The sequence below is a fragment of the Osmia lignaria genome, chromosome 11 (assembly GCF_051020975.1).
Source record: "Osmia lignaria lignaria isolate PbOS001 chromosome 11, iyOsmLign1, whole genome shotgun sequence".
NCBI classification, from domain to species: Eukaryota; Metazoa; Arthropoda; class Insecta; order Hymenoptera; family Megachilidae; genus Osmia; species Osmia lignaria.
The window spans coordinates 3,220,057-3,241,847 of NC_135042.1; the positions used below are offsets into that span (position 1 = coordinate 3,220,057).

Genomic DNA, 21,791 nt, shown 5'->3' on the forward strand with positions numbered 1-21,791 from the left:
ACGAAAAACAATAATTATAAGAACGTTTGTTAATGCAGAATTTTTGATTCGTTTTCCTTGAATATAACCGGAGGATTGTTTAAACGATAAGATCACACATTTTTAGATAACATTCATATGTATAATATTAAGAAAAAAAAAAAAAAGAGGAAAAAAAGAAAATAACGACACGATAATCTATAAAATATATAAAGTACGAAGTTCAACGTGTTTATTGTCGATAGACATTATACTACGAAAAATAAATCGCAAGATTTTTATCTGGCCCAATAGTTTGGCGAGAGCAGCTGTAATATCGTGATACTTTCTTTCTTATTCCTCAGATATAAAGAAGTTTCTTTCAATTCTCGTAATTCGTTGAAAGATTTCATTTAAACAGCCTCTATGTCAGTGTTAGTTGATTGTACATATGTGATTTACAAAATAATAAACTTTTATCTTAAAACTTTTTGAATGATTAAATGAAATCATTGATCGTCAAGAAATTTAAAGCTTTCATCGTTTTAATATTCTAGCATTCGAAGCAAAACTAACGATCGAGCATTCATATTATAAATCCTTAGACTTTTCATGAAACGCAAATGATAACAATTAATTAAAGAAACGCAGCGAGCAGTCTCACTTATATGGTTTAACAATAAATTGACTTAAACATCGCTTTGCACTGACAAAAGATAATTTCTGTTTCAGGTGATGCTCCAAAGGTGGTTTCATACCAGACACGGGGGAATTCATCGGGTGCGATATCTGTGGCGACTACGGTGCAGCCAGCAGTGAAGAGGACCATAAAAATTCATAGCAGATGATTCCCACGTGTCCCCATGAGGAGCTTAGAAACTCGACGAACCGTTTACACACCAATTGGATATCTCAATTGAACGCGTTACATCCAATTGATCGGATGGAGCAGACGGTTGCAAAAAAAAAAAAAAAAGAAAAGGTTTGTCGAAATTCAAACGTAGATTCGCGATCTTCCACATTGATGCACGCTTTTGTTTTTTTCATAAATTTTCATAAATTTTCATAATCGAGGATCATCTACAAATCGACGTCCTCTTGTTTAGCCTTGGGTGCAATTTTCTCGTCGCTGTTGGATTCCTTCACGCTGGCGTGAATATCGGCGATCTCGACCGGTGGAGGCACTGTTGGATTCACCGATCCATCCTCCTCGGCGACGGCGAAACCGATCGTTGCACCGATCTTCTGACTAGCCTGCCTGAACGAGTCTGATAGCATCACCTGATAGGGAAGAGAAATATTTTCTATTAATTTCATTTTCTTTAAAAGATTTATTTATTATACATACCTGTACCACGTTGATGCACATGGACGTGAGAGCCAGGCCGAACACCAGGTATATTATCGAACACATCATGTATATGGGATGCTAAATCAATCAACCAATTAATCTGTTAATTTCTGCTCGTCATTCTGTCATCGGGCGGTTTTTGTAATGTCAGTAAGAAAACACGTGCAATTGTGCTGAAGTGAGACTTATGCAAAAAGCACGAATGAAAGAGTGTGTACACGGTGATTTTTTTTTTTTTTTTTAGTTTGTTGATGAACTTTTTGGATTTCAAAGCTTACCATCTGAACGCCACCGTGAAAAAAAGAAGCAAGAAAATAAGTTAATTACAGGTCGACAATGCTTGGGTGATTTTTTCAGAGAACATTCCATTTGGTTACAAAGCAAATCGCTAATTGCAAAGGAAAATCGAATATACTTCTGATTAATGAAGCTTTCTCTCATTCACTGATCTCTTTCGTGGAATTAACTTCACCCATACAATCATACAGTATGAGTTACTATAATTTTGCATTCTTAATGATTACTTGAAAGATGCTTAATTATAGTATCTCAAAATTATTTTTGCAACGAATCAATTTTTCGTTTTAACCCATTCGCATTAATCCGATCCACTTTCTGAAACGTCGAAACAATGCAAATGAGTTAGGAATGCCATGATGATTATGAAAGGATGATGCAAGTGCAAAGCAGGTTGCTAAGGATGGTCACCTTTGGCACGTAATCGCCGAAACCGATAGTGCTCATTGAGATGAAGACGAAGTAGAAGCTCTCGAAGAATCCCCATCCCTCCGACAGACAGAACACGGCGGCGCCTACGAATATGTAACCTAGGAGGATGAAGATGGCCACCGAGATCGGTAGATTGAATTCGTCGTCAATTGCGAACGCGGACATTGCTGGCGTTCCTGGTGTGTCAGGAACGTTTCCATCTAAATTCAGCACTGTCTGAGATTGCTGAGCTTGTTTCTGTATCTCCTCGATATCCTCTGGATTGATTTGAGAGGGTCTCTTGAACGTTGCTAGGTCGTATACTAATTGAACCCCTTTCATTACCTCCTGCCAGTCAGAACGTTCATTAACGAGAAGTAATGGAAGGAGAATATTAATTAAAAATAAAGGAGCAAAATTTGATGAGATTATCTTACTTGTACAGGTACAGTTCCACGAACTTTTCTGCAACTTCCGGTGTAATACAGCCTTCGAACGAACGCCCAGAGGAACTTGATACCGCGTGTGAAGAGTTTACCAAAATCGGCCAATATTATCAGAAACATCGGGATCCCGAAGATGGCGTAAACTATCGTAATTGCCCTTCCTGTGTTGGTACTTGGTGAAATGTGACCGTATCCTAAAATAACACAAGCGCAATTTCATTTATATTAAATCATTCTAATTATCATCATCGTTCGGTAGTAGCAAAGATTTTAGAAGGTTCATAGAATTCATTGTGTACGTCTATACATATTTCTATAGGACAAAAATAGCTGTAGGTCTAAGTTTATTCGACGGTTGTTTGCTAGTAAAATAGTCGCATTCGGTTCATGCAACTGTCACGTTTCGTTCCTACTTAAATTCATTTCCCTGAACGATTACAAATCATCGAGGATTAAAAGGGATTATGCAAATTCAAGATCCGTTTAGAAAATGAAGTTCCATGAAGTTAGGATGAAATTCAGCGTACAAAGCTTTCAGAATTTTCCTTGTCATGCGCAACCAATTTTGACACCGGTGCCACAGCATCGGTACTACATCCGCCAGTTAGAAAATCAATACGGAACTCGTGAAACGCTTTACGACAATCTTGTTTTATTCAACCCTGGACTCCTCACCGATAGTGGTGATCACGGTTAAACAATACACGACAGCGTTCAGGAAGCTCCAGCTCCTTTGACCGCTGTAGCTGTGCAAACCAGCTTCGTGGGCGGTGTGCAATTGTTCCTCGAACTCCATCAACTTCCGGCGAGCCATGCTCTTCCAATCGTCCTCCCTCATATTGTGACTGTAGTTCCACAAGCTGTCGAGGAAATCGCGTTTCACCCTCTTCACGCCGCACTTGTAGAAACTCTCGAAGGCCCCCTCGGTGAACCGGAAGACGAACGCGCCGAGGCCACAATAGATCATCACCAACAAAAGCTCCGCCATGCAACGATTGCGAAGTCCCTTCACCACCCGAACCTCTTTCGGATTTTGGGCTACGAAAGCCTTGAACTCGGAAACCACGTCCTTCATGGCTCTCAGAAAGTCCAGGAGAGTAACTTTTTCCGGTTCACCGAATTGCTTCGCCACGAATTTCATCTCCGATGAAATTTTCGGTTTTTCTTCAACTTTCTGCTCTTCAGCTTCTTTGTCTTCTTTCTTCTTCCGGAAGAAGGGTAGCCAGGAGAGCCAGGATTTCTTTTCAGATACTTTCGGCTTCTCTACGGGCACCTCCTCTTCCTCCTCGCTTTTACTGGGAATGCTGAATTTTCTTCGTCTGAGCGTCGTTTCCTCTCGAGCATCCTCGAAAATTTCATAGTTATCGGGATCGAGAATGCTGTGTTCTCTTTTCATGTATTCCCTTTGAGCTTTGGCGAAATCCTCAATGAGAGTGTCGTCGCTCAATGGAATTATCTGCTTCTTTATATCCGACGCGGATCTTCTGATGACCGGTTCGTCGGGCTTAGGAAAAGACTCGCTCTTTTTCATCTTCGGGTCTTCGTCGGTGTCGTCGGTTTGACTGTGCCGCGTAGAAGGTCTTCTTTCTCGGGGCTGATCCTCCGTCTCTTCGGCCTTCCGTTTACTCTTTTCCTTCTTTTCCCGCGGAGGTCGCTCGACGGTGTCTTTCTTCGCGTGTTCTTCACCAGTGATCCTTTTCGCAGATTTCTTTGCACGGTGTTTGCCGCCTTCCGGTGATTTCGTTCGCCTTGATTTCTCCATCTTCTCGTCCAGCTCGCTGGAGTCAGTCGACTGTCCTTGCCTTTCTATTCGTTCCCTTGACTTCTTCTTCAATCTCCTCTCCTTCCTCGGTTCCAAGGATGGTTCGTCGTCAGCATCGACTTCCTTCGATCTAGGTATGGCGTCCTGATACTTTTCATCTTTCTTAGACGTCTCTTCGTCTAATTTCGTCGCCGCTTCCTTCTTTGCCGACCTCGCAGCCTCGTCTTCAGCGTCGTTCTCGCGTGCCTCTTTCGAAGGAGAAACTTTTTCTTCCACGTTTATCCTCTTGTTAGACTTCTTCTCCTCCGCTTCAACTTCTGGTTTCAACTTCTTCTCTTTCTCCTGCTGCTCCATTTGTTCAGCCTCGTCGGCCATCTTCTCCATTCTGGCGCGTCTCGAGCCCTCCTCGTCGTCCGAGGTCTCTACCAGCTGGTTCCTCGACGATGGGTCTGGAGTCTTCTCCCGCCTACGGGCCGCGGCTTTCCGGCGCCTGTGCACCGCGTAGCTGTCCTCCATGACGGGGGTGGATCAGGATCGTGGAAGATGAAAAGAGTTAACGAGGGCGGATGGCGAACGAGAGGAACGCGGTGGAGAACGCCACGTTCGCGCGACTCTGAGATCGCGACTTTCCTGGCCCCGGTGCAGACAGACACCGGTACAGAAATAAAACGGAGGTTGCTCCCACCACAACCGCGGGCTTCCTCGACGCTACGAAACGGAAACCATCTGGTTTTGCCGCAGCGAATATCGAGCGAAGACGCCAGACACCGAATCGCGCGCGCAACCGACTAACAACGACGCCCGGCGCCGCGGTGACGGCCCTGCAGCTACTGCAGCCCGTTCAACGGCTCCGTTTGTACCTGCAATCGGTCCTTCTTTCTCTTTTTCGCTAGGGAGTAGCCCCTGTAGACGAGCAATCCGTACATTAGTTGAACAATTTTTTCATATTCTCAAATTAGTCGTCCTAGCAATTTCAACTATTTTTAATTGTCCGAATTTCAAGGATTCAATTTATACGAACCTTTGAATTTTTACCCGCTCTTGTTTCATACGTTTCTGGTGTACGTCAGGTAATTTATTTGCTTTTATTTCCACGCTACGATCCAGATATTATTTTTCACCTCTTCGTTTTTCCAACATCCGTCTGTTTTTATCTCGACGATTGAATTGCTATCGTTACATCCGTGTACTTCTTTCGTGAAAAGATCCAGGCCACGAGCTAACGAAAGAAGTTTCGTTTAATTGCATCTGGTGATCGATCTTGTCAAAGAAATTTCATACCGCGCGATTGCGAAGTTTGCAGGTTCACAATTGTACCGCAGCTGCATTAAACGACACCAGGATCGGCCATGTGCTCGCAATCACCTTCCGTGAGTTGAGATGCTTTCAGGCGTTCTTCAACATTTCTATTGTTCTTCTTATTATCGTTCAATTGTATCGAGTTCTATCGAACAATGACGATTCTGTTCTCAGTTGATTCGTTCAGTCGGTGTTTACATAATCCTGAAGCAACGTCTACAGCTTTATCGTAGGAGTTTTCTCGTTTCCGGAAGGGGGATTAAAGAAATATGCAGATCTCCGGGCGAGGGTAGTCGCCTCGACTCGCGGGGATTGTTAAGATATTTTCGTTTCGGTGGACAGAGAAGAGCTGGCAAATGGAAATGCGAGGGGTAACATTTTCTAAATCAACGAGTTTCAATTCAACGACCTAGCAATTTCCTTTTGTCTTTCCGCTGGATGTGACTGAATGCTGGCATGTTTCAATTGTCGATGTCTCTGCGTCAACAGATTCGGAGAATCAGCGTGGAAATGAAAATACAAAACAGAGTGAGAAAGAAAATTTATGAAAAATTTTATGAAAATGTAGAAGCTAACTTTAATCAGGAAAAATATATCTGTAATTTTATTCGTTAAATATTGTCAGAGAAGATAAAAGAAAGGGTGAATAATTTCATAGAAGACTCGCTACAAAAGAGAAGGAACTGTTCCACGAAACAACTCGATAATAAATGGTGACATTGGTATAAATACGAGCTGTTAAGTGGATTCCAAGATACGCGAAAATAAAGACGACACCGTGAAACATATTTTTCTGGACAACTACCAGACTGATCATCGTGAAACACCAACCAAAAATAAAATGTCCATTTGACTCGTCAGTCTTTGTGATCGAAACTAAACGAGCCATGACTAATTACATTTCGTTTTAGTTTTCTTACAGTGATTCATCGGGATATTCGATAATTCGAGCTTAATTTTTTCTCGAAAACGTGGAACCACCAATTTCTCTGTTATACTTCGAAGTACTATAAAAATTGAATAGCCTTGTACTCTTAATAAACAGCGGTTTCTTATTTCTTTCTCCAACAAATAAAAAACACTTTTAACTCCAGCAATTTTGTTGGATCCGGTAAGAGTATAGAATTTACGATCTCTCCGAAAGCATAGAATGATTTTCTCTTGGTTATCGATGATTTCGAAAACTAATTCTCCCCAGGAACATCACCCACGTCTACTTTTTCTATTACGTAACCCGAAGAAACTCGAAATAGTATGCGTGGGTATGTTTCGTCGCCATTGACGTTGCACGAGGATGTTCATGGGTCACCAAGGGTGTCTATCCCGGTTCCTCGTGGATTTAGATCTTCCGTTCGCACGTTCAGACGTGTACGCAACAATATTTTTCTCGGCAATTTTTAAGATAGAATCGATTAACTGGTCGGCGGAGAACAAACAAACCTCATCCCTCGAGAATGTGGATAAATAAATTGAAGGATCTTCCATCTGTTTGATTTGTACCTACCGTAAATCATGATCCAAGGCACCTTTCTTGTTATTTTGTTCAGAGAGAGAAAAAAAAGACTACTACTTGTGCTGTTTTTCGTGATTTAAAAACTACAGAGGGTGGTCACGATGTTCGATGACGTTAGTTGTTGTAAAAATAAAACGTACCTCGTTTTGATTCCTTGTTTCGATTAAACAAGGAATTGTATCGAAAAACACATTTTGTTAGAGAATGATAAACAATTGGACGAATTGGATCGGTACATTTTATACCTTGAATCTAGGCAAATATTGATCTACACTTGAATTGAATTTGCTTCATTTAACCAGTGAACATAGAGGGGTTGAATTTCATTCCGTCAAATTGATTAGATTTATATTTGAAAGAATCTATCAAAGTAATCACGTTTTATCACGTTTAGTACATTGAAACAATTATAACGTGCAATATTTTATGGCATGGACTTACCTATGGTGGTGTAAATGGTGCCACAGTAGAAAACAGCATTCCAAAAGGTCCACACTTTTTGACCACGATCCGATAGTCCACGTTTGTAGAACTCGTACAGGTGTTCCTCGTATTTCATCAATTCGTTTCTCGCCCGTCCATTCCAAAGCTCTGAATTCGATGCAAGTGTCTCGTCGTTCCATAGCTCCCTAATTATTGTCAGTGTCTCGTTTCTGTAAAAGATAATACAAATTATCATTAATATTACCCATCATGATTTCATATTATTTTCTTTTATTGCAACACTTTGAAAGGAAATGTTTCTTGATTTGAAAAGAAGATACGTGACAATTTTCTCAAATCCATGATTATCCGATAGATACCATTCCCTTGTCATTCTACCCCCTTTTCGCTCGTTAACGAGGAAAGACTAGATAGGAAAGCACTTTCTTTTGCGTGTCGGCTTCGTCCCTGATTCGCTGAATTGCCTTGAATGCCTTGAATTATTGGAAGGGACGGCGAAATCCTCTGATAAAGCCAACCAAGACCTTGATCCTTTGTAACCCCAGGATCAACATACGAGCGGTCAAATGTAGTTACCAGCTCTCTTTTGTTAATGAAAGAGGCTTCCTCGTTCATACATCTCTTAACAAATACTTGTTAATAATTAACAAAATCTCACTCTATAGAATTCCTTTTTATTCTTCATTTTTAATCCTTCGAATTCACTTGCCCTCCTTGCACTTTCAGCTCATTTCTTAGCGAATCGTTTCTATCAATTAACACTTGCATGATAATAGTAAGTAAAAGCTTAAAGGAAATTACGATTACTGTTGCTGGCTTGAAACACGCACTCTTTATCGGTTAGGTCAGGCAATTGGTAATTTTCATGCGAACAAAAGAAGCCAAATCGTGAATCCTAATGCGAAGCTGGCCTTCGTCTTAAGGTCAATCGATCTTGTTGAGAAGATTGCAGAAAAATCGATTCGCTCTCCTAAACCGCGAGGGATTGTTATGACCATGTGCGACTCGTACAGTAGTACGAGTCAAGGAAATCGTCGACATTTATCGTTCCCGATACAATTTCTCTACTTAATCCTCGATTCTGGATCTGAGGAGAAAAGAAAAGAAATACATAAAGTTAAATTTTCCAACTGAAACTTTCCACTTGTTATAAAATATCTATTTTATATTCGTATCCTTCGTGTTTGAAGGGTGAATATTGTGTCAATGTAAAAGATTATCGCGATGCTTTTAAATCTGCTCGCGTGTCAGAAAGCTTTGATATCAGATCAGAATTGAAACTATTTAAAAATTGAGACATGGAAACCGCAAGAAATAAACCAGACGTCATCAGTCTGCGTCTAAAATAATCGAAACGAAACTTTGTTCTCAGCAAATTGTTTTTTCTGTCATTCTTTAAAATTCCGAATAATTATTCGCAATTACAAGGATATTTTCCAACGTTTCGTATCCGTGTTAACGATGGTTCGATTGTCCCATATTTTCCTGCCATTTTCACCATTCGTATCGTCGCATATCTGCTTACGTTTCCAAGCTCGTTTTTCCTTGCAACGAAGGTTAAAGCATCAATGTATGAATTATTATGCTTGTCCTAGTAGAGAGGATAAACTAATAATTTGGCATCCAGCGAATGGTGATGGACTATTTCGAATACTTTCAGACAAGGAATAACAAATAGTGGCTGTAACTGCCGCTTTATGCTCGATATACGTCAAGCTAGTATCTAGTAGAGGAAAATAATGGGAAAACACATTCTGTCCGATATGCCTGCGATGGAAGGAACGATTTATCACTTTCGTTCCTGTGATTATTTCTCCAGAAACACTGGAAACTCGATGCTTGTTAAGTTCACTACTAAATAGCAAATGTTTCCCAAACTGATGATCTCACACAAGAAAAAGGGAGGCCAGAAAATTTCCTCTAAAATAAACACAACAATAAAAAGCATATCGATCATCGATCATTCATAATAATAGAATTTTAAATTACCAAATGTCTGATCTGAAAAACAATCTCCCGAGGTCTAATTCACTGAAGGCACCCACCTCTCTTTACGAATGTTGAAATGCATCAGGTCCTCGTGTGTGCCCTCGATCGTTACGAATATCATCGCACCCCCGATACTGTACAAAAGCACGACAACAAATAAGAAAATGTGCGTGAACCATCGTTTGCTCCAGGAACTGACCTGTGCAGAAATTCGTATACCGATCAGTGTTCGTTGTTCGCGACGAGGAATAAAAAAGAAAAGAAAAAAAAGTGATCACTCGAGATTTCAGCGGACCTTCTCGTAAAGCCAGAACGCGCTTTTCTCCCCGACGCTCAGTCCAGACTTGGTCCAATCCTTGATACCTTTGAATTGACTGAAAACGAACTCGCTGGCCCTGTTGGAGTATATCATTTGCGGCTGGCCGGAAACCGGCGTCATGGGGATAGGAGTCTGTCCGTAGGGTGTGGGTACGTAAGCCATACCCGTTTGCGGGTAATATTGTCCCGGTAGAGGAAGTTGAATCTTCGGCCTGGGTGGTGGCACTTTACGGGCACCCGGTGAGCTCGACATTTTTACAAAATTATCTTCTTCTTCTGCAACAGTCTATTTCACAGGATGTTCTGATACTTGAGATTCGTTAAAATTTAACGCACAAGTTATCACACTCTTTTTGGTTTTTTTGTGCCTCGTTTCGATTATGTTTCTTGATGTATCTTGATAGGATCGAATCTCGGTTCGAACAGGATAGCTTTGTCCCTTGAATGTGTTCCATTCGAGAACACATTTATATATAAATAGATGGATAGAAGACGAAGAGAGCCTCGGCGGGTGTTCAGGAAAATTTCACGAGGAATTTATCGCGGGAATCGGGACGCCAGGCAATCAGTCACGCTTCCACGGTGCCATAGAATCCAAGATGCTTTTGAATACCTCTTAATTTATCAAACCGCCATCCTGTGTCACATGACTCGAGAAACTCTGGTTACTAGATGATAATAAATGAAACCGCAAATTTCAATTGGTGTCGTAGAAAAATTTCGTCTGTATGAAACTCCTCCGGAATTGTAAATTGGAACGCATTCCTTATAAACATCTGTCTGCACCGATCACTTTAACATCCTACAGAATGAAAATGAATATTTTAACAAGTTTATGAATGAAAGAGAAAATAGAAGAGGTAAAAAGGCAAGGGATATTATCGTTCGTGGGTAGAAATAAAGTCACGAACACGTGCACCAGCGAATGGACCACCGGCAACAGCATTCATTGATCTTGACCGTGTCCGGTTTCTCGGTTTCGATCAGGATCTCGATGACTTCCGGCTTTTCGGACGTCTAAAATTAATATGGTGACACCTTGCCGGTCAGCAACCCCGGGTGCATCTTCAGCAATAAATAGATTGACTGTAGACGAATTTAGTCGGCAGCTAGTACAGTATTCTACCTCGTGTCTGAAGAATAATATCTTGTAAATATTTAAGAGGATAACGTTGAAGGATCCAAGAGAATTGTGCGTTTTAGAATCATCTTGACGATGAAAACAACCGACGATCTCCTCAAAAAATTGTGTATCTTCGACTTGCCGGCTTGTTACCCGTCGGTGAATAAATAAGCTTCTTTTTTTCACTTAACGATGCAAATCGACTCTCTGCACTCTGTCTCTCTCAAAGGAGAGTTTTTTTTTTTTTTTTTAAATCGATGCTGAATTTAAGTACTTGAAACACGGACTTTCGAGGGACCAATCGAGGATGAAATCTCGGATTCCTCTTCCCTTGGACTTCTTGCCAATTAAAGGCTCCAATCAAGCAGATGAATCGTTACTGTAGCAATCAGTCGCTAAATGAATTTTCATTTCACTCGAGTTGTTAGAATCTTCCAGCATCCAGGTTTCAAATATTCACAGGAATTTTACCCAGTATAATTAATTTCACACAGATTTGTATAGATTAATCGTGTGCCACGTTGGCTACCGATGAATCCTGCAATGTCCTCAAAAACTTTTCACCCTTTTTTTCCCTTAGTTTCTCGACTATCGAAGGAACCACGAGGCTCGTTCGTCATTTCATTCTAATCGTGAACACGATCGCGTCACTCGTCGCCTTTAATATCCTGGTGCGCGTCATTTGGATCAAGGATAACGTATCTTTAAAGTCAGCTGATCACCACTCGAAAGGATTGAGATAACGTTTGGAAACTTACGGGTCATCGGTACTTTCCTTTACAACGGAACAATTTATATTGTAATTTTTATTACTTCAACGTGATCGGCAACGTTTTACGCTTAGGTGAATCCTTTGTGTCCCATTGGATATTGATTTCTTCCTTTCTGTTTTATTTATCAGTCAGATATTGTTAAAAGTATATCGTTTGTGATTCAGTTGCTCCTTGTTTCCTTTTAATCAACTGCTTGTTAAGAGTCAGTGAGCTTTGAGGATCCCCTGGAAACTCGAATTTCAGTATTCACTGTTCACGTGCACTATTCGAATTATTATCTTAGCTTGAGAGGCAAGCCGGGAATATAGTGTCGTACGTACTTGTAGGATACCTCTGGCGGCGGCGTCGCGACGCCAACTGACTGAGCGAGACTACTGGTGCCGGGCGTCGTGGCGTTTTGAAACAGGCGCTACGATTTCCAGGGCCGTACTGGCCACTCCAAAATTCAACAAACTTTAATTATTCAATTATATGGTAAAAAAAAAAAATAAAATATCAGGAATACAACAAGTATTTACCTTAAAATTTGTTTATTTTGAGTTTTAAACGTATAGAATGGTTGGATCACTATAATGACCATTATAAATTAATCTTCTGTTCCTCTGTTTTTAAGTACGGTTCAGAGTGTTATGTTTTCCAGTGCTCTTGAAATATTTAATAACTGTTAATAACTTAAATTGTCCAGTTTCTCTTCTCTAATTACTTCTGAATCGTTTATTTTCCACAAGCATTACAAGTATTGCTGATTCAATAGCTGTAATAGATTCGATCTCCTGCTTTCAAAAACACATATCACTGTCTATTCCATTCCGAGTTCTCGGTGAAAAGGCTCTATTCACCTTTTCTTGTTCCAGAAACAAGGACTCCACTTTATCCGGAGGCAAAGTGTTTCACGCAGAGCGATCCCCCGAAGTGGGTCACCTACATCGATTATACGTATCCCGTAGAACATTTTAAAAACGCATAAAATGGGCCAGAATAAAAATAAAGATGATCTTTGAAGTTAAAGTGAAAACCATTTAGTGCGCTAGGAAAAAATTATGAAATGTATGTAAAGCCGTGTTCGTTTGGAAATTTGAGTGTCTAATTTTTATGAATGCACCATCGTGCATTTGTTGAATTAACTGTGTTCTACAGTTAACAAAGACACCAGGGTGATGATGGCAGTTTTACTGACACCATTCAGAAAGACGGCCCAGAAATTTCGCAATAGTATCCTGTGACATCGTCTGCAGACGCTTAGAACGCCTCCCACGCAGACTAACTTATTTAGAAAAGCGAAAAGATCATAGTCGTATCCGTTTGCCAACAAATACAGATTCACAGCCTCGTGCCGTGATCGATTCATGAGAAGAGACATTTTTCTTGAATTTTAAATGACACGCTTCGTTTTAGAACTTCGCCGCAGACTTGACCGGTACATTGTCCGCGGCAAAATGAAAGGGTTGTTCGTTGGGTCACACCGAGCCGTTTCAAAGGGACCAGCAAACCACAGCTACCATACAAAACGGTGACGCCGGTTATTTTTGGAACTGGAAAAAAATACATCGGAATAAAAATGCTGTTTCGTGAAAGCTTTTGAGAAGGGAAAAGAAAAATTTGTAGAATTCGAATAGGTTGTAACTGCAGATTTTGATAATTACTCCAGAAAAGCTGCGTATATTTTTACTGAAAAAATTAAGTTATTTTATTTGGTTCTTCAACGTTTATATTTTATATACTAAAAATTAAAAGTTATAGCATACCGCGATAATTCGAAAGGATTGTTAGAGGATTTGCTTTTTAAAATGGTGCCAAGTTTTACTCCATCTTTAGATACTTTCGAATTAAATCCAAAAAGTAATTATGTTTCAGCGTGCACGCACTGATACGAATATAATTACATAATTCATAGTTTTGCATGAAACTTTGTAATTCCTTATCCTTTTATCAAAGCTTGTCCTACTCGGTGTATTATCCTTAAAGAACTTTTTTTTAAGTTAATGCACAATAACGCACATTTTAATATTCAAATTTGTACTTCAAAGGTTATAGAATCTTCATTCTTTTTAATGCATACTTACATTTGCTTGTTCTAAAATTCATTTAAACTTTAAAATGAGATACGAATTGCTTATTTCTCACCATAAGGGTTTGCCAGGAAAAAATTGTGGTATCTAGATCGATGAGTAATGGAGTGTTGCCAGGATGAGTTATAATGATATTTTGAAAACGCTTGTTGATATAAATGTGTAATTTACGTTTCCGCGAATTGCTGAAAACTGGAAACCATTAACAGAAGTGATGAAGCTTATTTTAATTAAACCACAAGCATTTTACTTGCTAATACGGTAGTATTTTATGTACGATAAATAAGAACTTTGAATATCTCTAACAGTTTCAGAAATTCACTAGCACCATCTTACGGTAAATCGTTGAACTACTGAGTGCAAAGCTAGATTTCCACGTCAACCGCAACTTTTATAAATATGAATAAATTTTATACATTCTTATCAACAATATATACTCATTAAAATATATTATATTAAACGATACATTAATCCTTTTACTATACTCTTTGTTCTAACACGTAATATCGCCGCGAGGTATTTGATTTATTCTTTTTAACAAAGCCAAGAACCAACGATAACTTTGAATTGAAAAACTTGATTAAAAGGGCTGTAAATATTTTTATAAATTTTGTATAAAGAAATAATTTTTTTTTTTCTAAAGAAGGATTAATTATTGTTTCCAAGTTTCGACTGGAAAGAATGTATGAACCAATGAGAAACGTGGACGATAAGTCGTGGACCAATGAAAACGCGCAGTGTAACGGGTATTAGCGTCTGTGGAGCGCCACCAGGAGCTGACCTTGGCGGTACTTGCTGCATTCACGGAAGGCGCCCGAAAACGCTTCGGAAAAAGGCATCGGGGGCAGCGCGCGTTCGTGTCGCCCATTGTTATCCTCGTCGCGTGTAATGGCTACCGTAGAGTTTGTTGACGGTGCTCGGTCTGTTTCTTCGCGCATCGGCCTATCCTGAGCCACGATACACGACGACGTGGACGAACACGAGGGAAATAAAAGGGAGAAGTGCTGAACGCCGAGGTACCGCCAATTTTATGCAACCGAGAAACCCGCGCTTCGTATACCAGTCGCCGCAGCCGCCACCGCGCTTGGACGACATGATCTGCGCGGGTCAACGCTGCTCGTTGACAAGCGTGTAACTGAAAACTGATTTCGCGGCATCGACGAAAAGTAAGATCGCAGCGGCTTTGTGATTAGTGTTAATTTTAGCGGGATCTAAGATATTAAGAAGGTGCAACAAAGCACTAAATCGATCGCCATTGATTTTCTACCGCGACCACGGCCCAACCGACACGAGGAACTTGTTCTCGGATGTTGTATAGGACGAAATACTTAAATCAGTTATTAAGGTATCACGATCGTCAGGAATAGTGTGACCAGTTGCGCGGTATTCCGCGCCGGAATCATGGCAACTAAAAGATCATCCGTTTGGCACCCAGACATGTAACCCGCGGCGCCCGTGTAGACTATCACATGTGAGTATTTTAATGTCGTGGTTATACTTTGAATCTTAATTTCCTTTTCTTTTTTTTTCTTCTTTTTCATTTCTTCAGTAAGCTTACCCACTGTGTACAATACATTGAAATTATTCCTTTCTACTTTGGTGTGGTTTTGATCAGGGAGGGAGAATGCTTCACGCTTATCTAGATGTATCGGACTCGGTCGTATTTCTGTGTAACGAATGCCTACTGATTGTGCAGGGTCAAAGGCAACACATCAATGGCCCTAGAATCAAATGGCAACAACGTGGTGTGGTTGAACACAACCCGTCCTGATCAAATACAACAGGTACGCAACTTGTGCACCACAGCGATGTAAAGAAGGAACAAGTTATTTTTTCTTTTGGTATTCACTGGCTTTTTTTTTATGTTCAATGCGTACGGAGTGCTCAAAGCACGTTGCTTCTAACAAGGCATTACGGAATGTTGTTGTTTTCAAGCTCGAAAAGTACAATCTTGTAATATCTAACAGAATCTATTATTTAACAGAGCCAACCAATTGAGCAGCCAGTGAAGTGTTCCATGTTTACTCAAACCGAGCAAACCAATAGTTTTACTCAAACGGAGCAGAGCAATTCAAGCTACGGCGATCAGAGACAGGTTGTTATTTATAAAAATGCTGACAGAGATAGGTTCCTACATATGATGACAACTATACAAGAAATTATCCTAATGTAAATTTGAAATGTATTAAATCTCACAAATGAATGTTCATTAAATTACTTTTTACATTTTTTCTTTTTTTTTTTTTTTTTTTATATTGCTCTGCTATATTAAGCTGTAATTAAGAAATCATATGTCTTCATTTTTTTAATAATAATGTATTTACCTGTCTCTGTATAATGTATTTTAAATATAATAATATAATAAACGATCGTATAATAATTTTTTAGCAGCAAGCAGCCATGTTTGACCCGCAACAAATACAGCAGCAACAAGCTGCTCAGGGTCAACAATCACAGCAGCAGCAGTCTCAGCAAATGTATGTCACAACAGACAAGAAAGAGGACAAATCTCAGCAGCAATCAGCAACTGCAGAGTTCCCTTTCTATTACAATGTCAACATGCTCCAGAAGGTTCAAACAAACGCGGTGAGCACGATCGGTGCGATCACAACCGACGACAAGGGTTGTTATCGCTTTGATGTGCAACCTGTCGGTTATAACACATTATTGAATCAGATGAGTATTGCGGCTGCCACCAATGCGACCTTCAAATGTGACATTTGTGGTTTGGTCTTTGGGCACATGAGCTTGCTGAATCATCATAAACGGATTCATAATACAACACCTAGTAATCTTCAGCAACAACCGCAACAAGTTGTTGTACAAGCACCTACAACAGTTACTGTTGCAACAACTCCAGAAAGACCGTATACCTGTGATGTGTGTGGAGCATGCTTTGCATTACCAGGAGAATTGAAGAGCCATAAGACAAATATGCATCAGAAACCAAAGGTGCAAATTTGTGAAGATTGTGGTAGCGAGGACCCCTGTGAACATCATCCTACTAAAATTAAAAAGAGTATGTCCTATGAATTGATAATTAAAATGTTTTATAAATGATTGTTAATTTATCGTAACATTCGTAACTCTATTTTTAAAGCTATCAAACCCGGTCATCATCCTGTGAAACGAAGGGGTGTTACCAGTGTTACTAAATGTCATAAGTGTAATGGCACAGGAATCATTTTTATTGGTAAGTAGAGATTGTCATTGTCTTGCTGTCGGATTGAAGAAAAATGTTTACTTAAAAAGAAGTACAGCATTTTAAGCGTTGTTCGAAAGTAGAAAGAAAAACATTTTTCTTCTCAAATCATGATCATCTCTCCTCTACTTCTATCATTTCATTACTATCATGATCGTACATCGGGTGGTGTATGGTAGGTAAACACGACGAAAAACTAGATTCTGGAATCAGTTCCCTCGCAAAGTGTGGCGGCTGCAAGGCAACAGGCCGCATCATCATAGGAAGTAAGTCGGAAAAATTACAGCGAAAAGAGAATAAGGGATTTATATTTCATAATTCTCCATTGATCATTGGATCAAGTCAGTTTATTATTTCAGTGAATCTTTATATCTTCTTTAAGAATAAATTAAAAATCACTATACTATCACCATTCTCATAAAGAAGAATACTTATAATCGCCACCTTCTTTAAGTTTATTTCATCAGTTCCTATTAGGAAAATAAAATAAATATTTATTATAAATTCAATCAACTTCTTTAGTTATCGATCATATTTTTATTTGCATGCATTTATCGTAGGTAGACAGTAAAAAGAGAACATTTTTAATTAAGCATTTGTTTCATTTTTATTATTATTACAAACATTTTAAATTTTTTGCATCGATCCTATTTTCTTTTTGGTAGCATTGTTGATATCTAAATTTAAGAATCATTGCACGGAATGAAATCTCCCCTAAGGGACAGTTTTATAAATTTGATTCACTAACCTTTTAGCACTTTTGATACTCAAAAGTTATTTTAGATTTCATTTTATGTACTTAAGTCCTTCCTTATTTGGTGATATAGGTTTACAAGCTCGTGTAATAGTTTCAACATGACTATGTTATTCATATATATATATAATAACACAAATCATCAGATTCAAAATATTTTACATCTTATCTCATTTTTTACTTTCTACACTAACTTCCATAACCCGCATGTTCGAATTTCAACATGATATTGTATTTAAATTGGGAGCACAAGTTTCATAAACTATGTAGACTTCCTCTTTTGGTTATATCAGGAAAGGGAATACTTTCCAAACAACCATACATAATCCAGTGTCTCGTACTCTTCAAAATCACCTAAGAATATACATATATTTTTGTAGAACTGGCCCTTCGAGGAATACTAAGAATTCGGGTGTTTCTTTAATTCCAGGCGGTAAACAGAACAGTCAAAACCAGGCAGAAAAACCGTTTCATTGCAACGTCTGTGATGGAACATTCTCCAGATATTCGTCGCTTTGGTCCCACAAAAGACTTCATTCTGGAGACAAACCTTTCAAATGTGAAGTTTGTGGTTTAGCTTTTGCAAAAGGTAAATTATAAAAGAGAACAATATAAATCAAAAATATGATACATACTATGTACATGTACTTACAATGTTTACTTCCAATTTCTGTAGCTGCTTATCTAAAAAATCATGGACGGGTGCACACTGGTGAGAAGCCGTTTAAATGCGGTGTATGTGGTATGCAATTTTCGCAAAGTCCTCATTTAAAAAATCACGAGAGAATTCATTCTGGTGAACGTCCGTATCAGTGTGAAGTGTGTGAAAAAACATTTGCTAGACATTCAACCCTTTGGAATCATAGAAGAATTCACACCGGTGAAAAACCTTATAGATGTAATATATGTGGTTCGGCCTTTAATCAAGCTACACATCTGAAAAATCATGCGAAAGTCCATACTGGTGAAAAGCCGCACAGGTAGTGTAATTGATAGGATAAAATTTCAACGAAAACTTGTCGTTCGTTTAATCGAAATTTTTTCATTGATGTCATTATATTTTCTTGTTACTTTCAGATGTGATATATGCGAAATCGGATTTTCCGATCGTTTTGCATTAAAGCGTCATCGTGCAATCCACGAAAAGTACGGGCAAACGGCCCGGAATCAGAATGCAAATAATCCGAGTAACGCACAGCAAGCGAACGCGAGTAATCAACAACAGCAGCAACAGCAACAGCAGCAGCAGCAGCCCCAACAAGCACAGCAAGGCCAACAGGTTGTCGTGGTGAACACCACGACTCCTGTTACCGTCAGCCAAGGGCAAGGGCAAGCGGTAATGCTCGAAGAAGTCTACAAGTGTCAGGTGACCTTCCCAGAGCCTAAATGATTCAGCTAGAGAATACCTTTCAGGAGCTGGTAAAGGGGTTAATTTTTTAACCCTTTTAAGAGGAAAAAAGATACGCTAATTAACAATTGAGAATGCGATACACGTGCGTGGAAACGTTATAAATGTTGTTAAGAGAGACGTGGACAACATTTCAGCAAGAGACAAGATTCCAGAGTGATTGGGAGCACGCTTCCCGTGCAGATTCGGATTCTGTGGGAGGATATTTGGTGACAGTCGGATATAAACGCATTGAAATAATAATGAAATGAATATATCAAAATGGGGGAAAAAGATAACAGAGACTCGGCGATATTTTACGCGAGTGAGTAATTTTCATATTAAAAAGAAAAACGTGACTCGGAAGAGTACGGCTCGTAAAAAAATCGAAACGCTCTCCCGACCACGGTTAAGTAGTCATGAAAGGTCTTTTGTGAATGAATACGAAAACGATATGAAAGGATGGAAAAAGGAACTAATAATAACAAATCTACTTTATATTTTCTCACTCGAGATAAGCGCATTAACTAGAAATGTTTGACATCAGGTTGAATAACAATTTCGTTCGTTCCGACGGTATTGTAGTTACTTTCCAATTCATTTACAAAAATCGAATTGCAGATATTAGATTTTTTTTTTTTTTTTTTTTTTTGTTTCTTTTATCTTTTATTTACGTGGCTCGTCCGCCCCTCGCTCTACACGGAATTTAATAAAAAAAATTTATTGTAGTAAACGTATTATATCGAGGTTTCATGACTCATTGAACGATAATATGTGATAGCTTTGACTAAATCTTGGCTAGGCAGGAAGCGCGGTAACCTGATCGCTTTGCCTGATACTGGCAATTTGTGCGTGCTGTGCATATTTACCAGCTGCATGGAAAATGTTTTCAAGCGAAATCGATACGCGAACGGCAAATAATAATGTGCCTGAAGGAATATGAAAAGCATTCGTTTGAAAACGCCTGAACCTCGGCCCTTTCTAATAATTTAAGTAGAGAAAAAGTAAAGAAAAGAACACAATGACGAGACAGTAATGGAATGGAATATTGTTTTGATCTAGCGAATAATTAATTTGCCCGTCTCCTGTGTCCTTTTTATATTCATTGAAATTAATCATCGAATTTAATCAATGGGAGAGAAGAAAAACGAGAAAAATAAAAATACAGATCATTATAAATAAAAGAAACTATCATCTTTATACGCGCGTCTCTACGTTGAAACGGAAGTCGTGGTGCGGATATCGCAGATTTGAGCGAGCCCTCTTCCGTCCAGTCATTCGGGATCACAATAAAAAGAATTGCGTTTATTGCAATGACAACGACCACGATTAAAAGAAAAAAAAAAAAAAAAAAGAAAAAGAAAAAATGACGGCAGGAGTATATCGCCACGCGAGGAAGAATTTCTATCTCACTTGGAGCTGCAATAATAGTAGTGAATATCGACCGGCAGACTAATCTGTTTTATAATTTTAAGGCCGTGAACTATAATGGATATCAGTTACTAAAAAAAAAAAAAAAAATAGTTGCTAGTTTGTAAACGGCAAATAGCTGGCTAGATTATCTTATACGATATATACATATTAATTTTTATATCCCCACTTGTTAAGAGCGATGGCACCAACAACTTGTGTCGCTGTGGAACTCTTGAATTATAACAGTGAATCAAGAAACGATTCGATTTGTAATTAAATCAAGTAAAGAAAAAAAAAATAATAATAATAAAATCGACGATGCCACTGTATCCGACTGGTCGGTTAATTCGTGGTATCGACGATGATCAAGGATGCATTCGCGCCATTTGAAGAATGATATATATATAAAATAAAAATAAAAAAAGAAGCGCTGTTCCTCGGACATCTTCGTCGACTGTATCGTTTTCCGCGATTAAACTTTTTTTAATCTAAAATTATCCAGCAATTTCTGATTGCTTTTTCAATGAAACTTCATACACACACACACACACACACACACTTCATATACATACCCTCTCTCCCTGTTTTATTTTTCTATCTCGGATGAAATTTAATAATCTAAATCGCGAATTTATAGGATTGTTTTAATATTTTGTACAGCTTATTGTCTGCAAACTGTTTTTGTACCAGAGAAGGAGAAAAAGAAATAAACAACCGTGAAACAAGGGAGACAGGCAGAATGGCTCGATGATGTCCCGGATCATTATTTTATACAGTGTATAATTGCTGATCGATCGCGAAGTATTAAAGAAAAATAATAATAATGATTATTATTATTATTATTAATAATAATGCCATCGAAAAACGCGTGATCACAAAGTGATCGACCCTTTGCAGATTATTATTTGATCAGTTCTTCAAAGTCTCACTTTCTTTCTCTTCTTTTTTCATTGCAAGAAATCTGGGATTGGGGATTACTTTGTTTTTATCGCTACAACATGTAAAATAAAGATAATACTGTTACGTTTAATTTACTTTTAATATGGTCATAATACCTGCTACAGTATTTTTGATTAGATTAGAGACTTTTTCTTCGGTGTTATCCCCGATAATAATTAATCTTTCTTGTATTCATCGTTTCGAAATCAAAGGTTCAAAGTGTTTTGTAGTGAAAGAAAAATTGTTTTTTCTTTTTTTCCAAGACTGAGGTGCGGCGTAGATATATTATATTTGTTCTTAGAGCATCATCTCGTCTCAGCTTGCCAGTGCAATCATTCGAAAC

General features: G+C 38.8%; 3 protein-coding genes across 14 annotated transcripts; 1 reads left to right on the plus strand and 2 right to left on the minus strand.

Moving 5' to 3' along the window:
* Positions 1 to 925: 925 nt before the first annotated feature.
* Positions 926 to 5,374, minus strand: LOC117610366 (uncharacterized). 2 transcript variants are annotated; one of them, XM_034337646.2, is made up of 5 exons: positions 3,139 to 5,374; positions 2,455 to 2,657; positions 2,018 to 2,365; positions 1,307 to 1,387; positions 926 to 1,239 (listed from the first exon to the last, which is right to left on the minus strand). In XM_034337646.2, the coding sequence occupies exons 1-5, from the start codon at positions 4,739 to 4,741 to the stop codon at positions 1,039 to 1,041; spliced, it is 2,436 nt and encodes an 811-aa protein (XP_034193537.2). In that variant the 5' UTR covers positions 4,742 to 5,374; the 3' UTR covers positions 926 to 1,038. The 2 variants fall into 2 exon arrangements, with proteins under 2 accessions (XP_034193537.2, XP_034193538.2); XM_034337647.2 differs by lacking the exon at positions 1,307 to 1,387.
* A 2,194-nt stretch (positions 5,375 to 7,568) lies between these two features.
* Positions 7,569 to 14,072, minus strand: LOC143305795 (uncharacterized). Of its 3 annotated transcripts, XM_076690795.1 has the most exons (9): positions 13,748 to 14,072; positions 13,430 to 13,651; positions 12,524 to 13,216; positions 12,203 to 12,457; positions 9,766 to 12,120; positions 9,527 to 9,669; positions 8,312 to 8,568; positions 8,140 to 8,229; positions 7,702 to 8,012 (listed from the first exon to the last, which is right to left on the minus strand). In XM_076690795.1, the coding sequence occupies exons 5-7, from the start codon at positions 10,039 to 10,041 to the stop codon at positions 8,550 to 8,552; spliced, it is 438 nt and encodes a 145-aa protein (XP_076546910.1). In that variant the 5' UTR covers positions 10,042 to 12,120; positions 12,203 to 12,457; positions 12,524 to 13,216; positions 13,430 to 13,651; positions 13,748 to 14,072; the 3' UTR covers positions 7,702 to 8,012; positions 8,140 to 8,229; positions 8,312 to 8,549. The 3 variants fall into 3 exon arrangements, with proteins under 3 accessions (XP_076546909.1, XP_076546910.1, XP_076546908.1); XM_076690794.1 differs by lacking the exons at positions 7,702 to 8,012; positions 8,140 to 8,229; positions 8,312 to 8,568 and adding an exon at positions 7,569 to 7,690 and having other exon boundaries at positions 9,471 to 9,669; XM_076690793.1 differs by lacking the exons at positions 7,702 to 8,012; positions 8,140 to 8,229; positions 8,312 to 8,568 and adding an exon at positions 8,585 to 9,401 and having other exon boundaries at positions 9,471 to 9,669.
* Positions 14,073 to 14,562: 490 nt separating this feature from the next.
* On the plus strand, positions 14,563 to 20,822 carry LOC117610478 (uncharacterized). Of its 9 annotated transcripts, XM_076690942.1 has the most exons (9): positions 14,564 to 15,224; positions 15,450 to 15,537; positions 15,738 to 15,848; positions 16,142 to 16,339; positions 16,430 to 16,772; positions 16,854 to 16,946; positions 18,140 to 18,298; positions 18,386 to 18,689; positions 18,787 to 20,822. In XM_076690942.1, coding segments are annotated over exons 1-9 (1,611 nt in total). In that variant the 5' UTR covers positions 14,564 to 15,222; the 3' UTR covers positions 19,100 to 20,822. The 9 variants fall into 9 exon arrangements, with proteins under 9 accessions (XP_076547058.1, XP_076547059.1, XP_076547061.1 ...); XM_076690941.1 differs by having other exon boundaries at positions 15,369 to 15,537; positions 16,142 to 16,772; XM_034337939.2 differs by having other exon boundaries at positions 16,142 to 16,772.
* Positions 20,823 to 21,791: the final 969 nt, after the last annotated feature.

Coding starts and splice junctions, on each gene's coding strand:
- LOC117610478 (XM_034337939.2), top strand. Junction 16,773..16,853: donor TCCTACTAAAATTAAAAAGA/GTATGTCCTATG, acceptor CTATTTTTAAAG/CTATCAAACCCGGTCATCAT. Junction 16,947..18,139: donor CACAGGAATCATTTTTATTG/GTAAGTAGAGAT, acceptor CTTTAATTCCAG/GCGGTAAACAGAACAGTCAA.
- LOC117610366 (XM_034337646.2), bottom strand. CDS start 4,741: ATGGAGGACAGCTACGCGGTGCACAGGCGCCGGAAAGCCGCGGCCCGT. Junction 1,388..2,017: donor TCGGCGATTACGTGCCAAAG/GTGACCATCCTT, acceptor TGATTGATTTAG/CATCCCATATACATGATGTG. Junction 1,240..1,306: donor TGTGCATCAACGTGGTACAG/GTATGTATAATA, acceptor CTTCCCTATCAG/GTGATGCTATCAGACTCGTT.
- LOC143305795 (XM_076690794.1), bottom strand. CDS start 10,041: ATGTCGAGCTCACCGGGTGCCCGTAAAGTGCCACCACCCAGGCCGAAG. Junction 9,670..9,765: donor CGTTCTGGCTTTACGAGAAG/GTCCGCTGAAAT, acceptor ATTTCTGCACAG/GTCAGTTCCTGGAGCAAACG.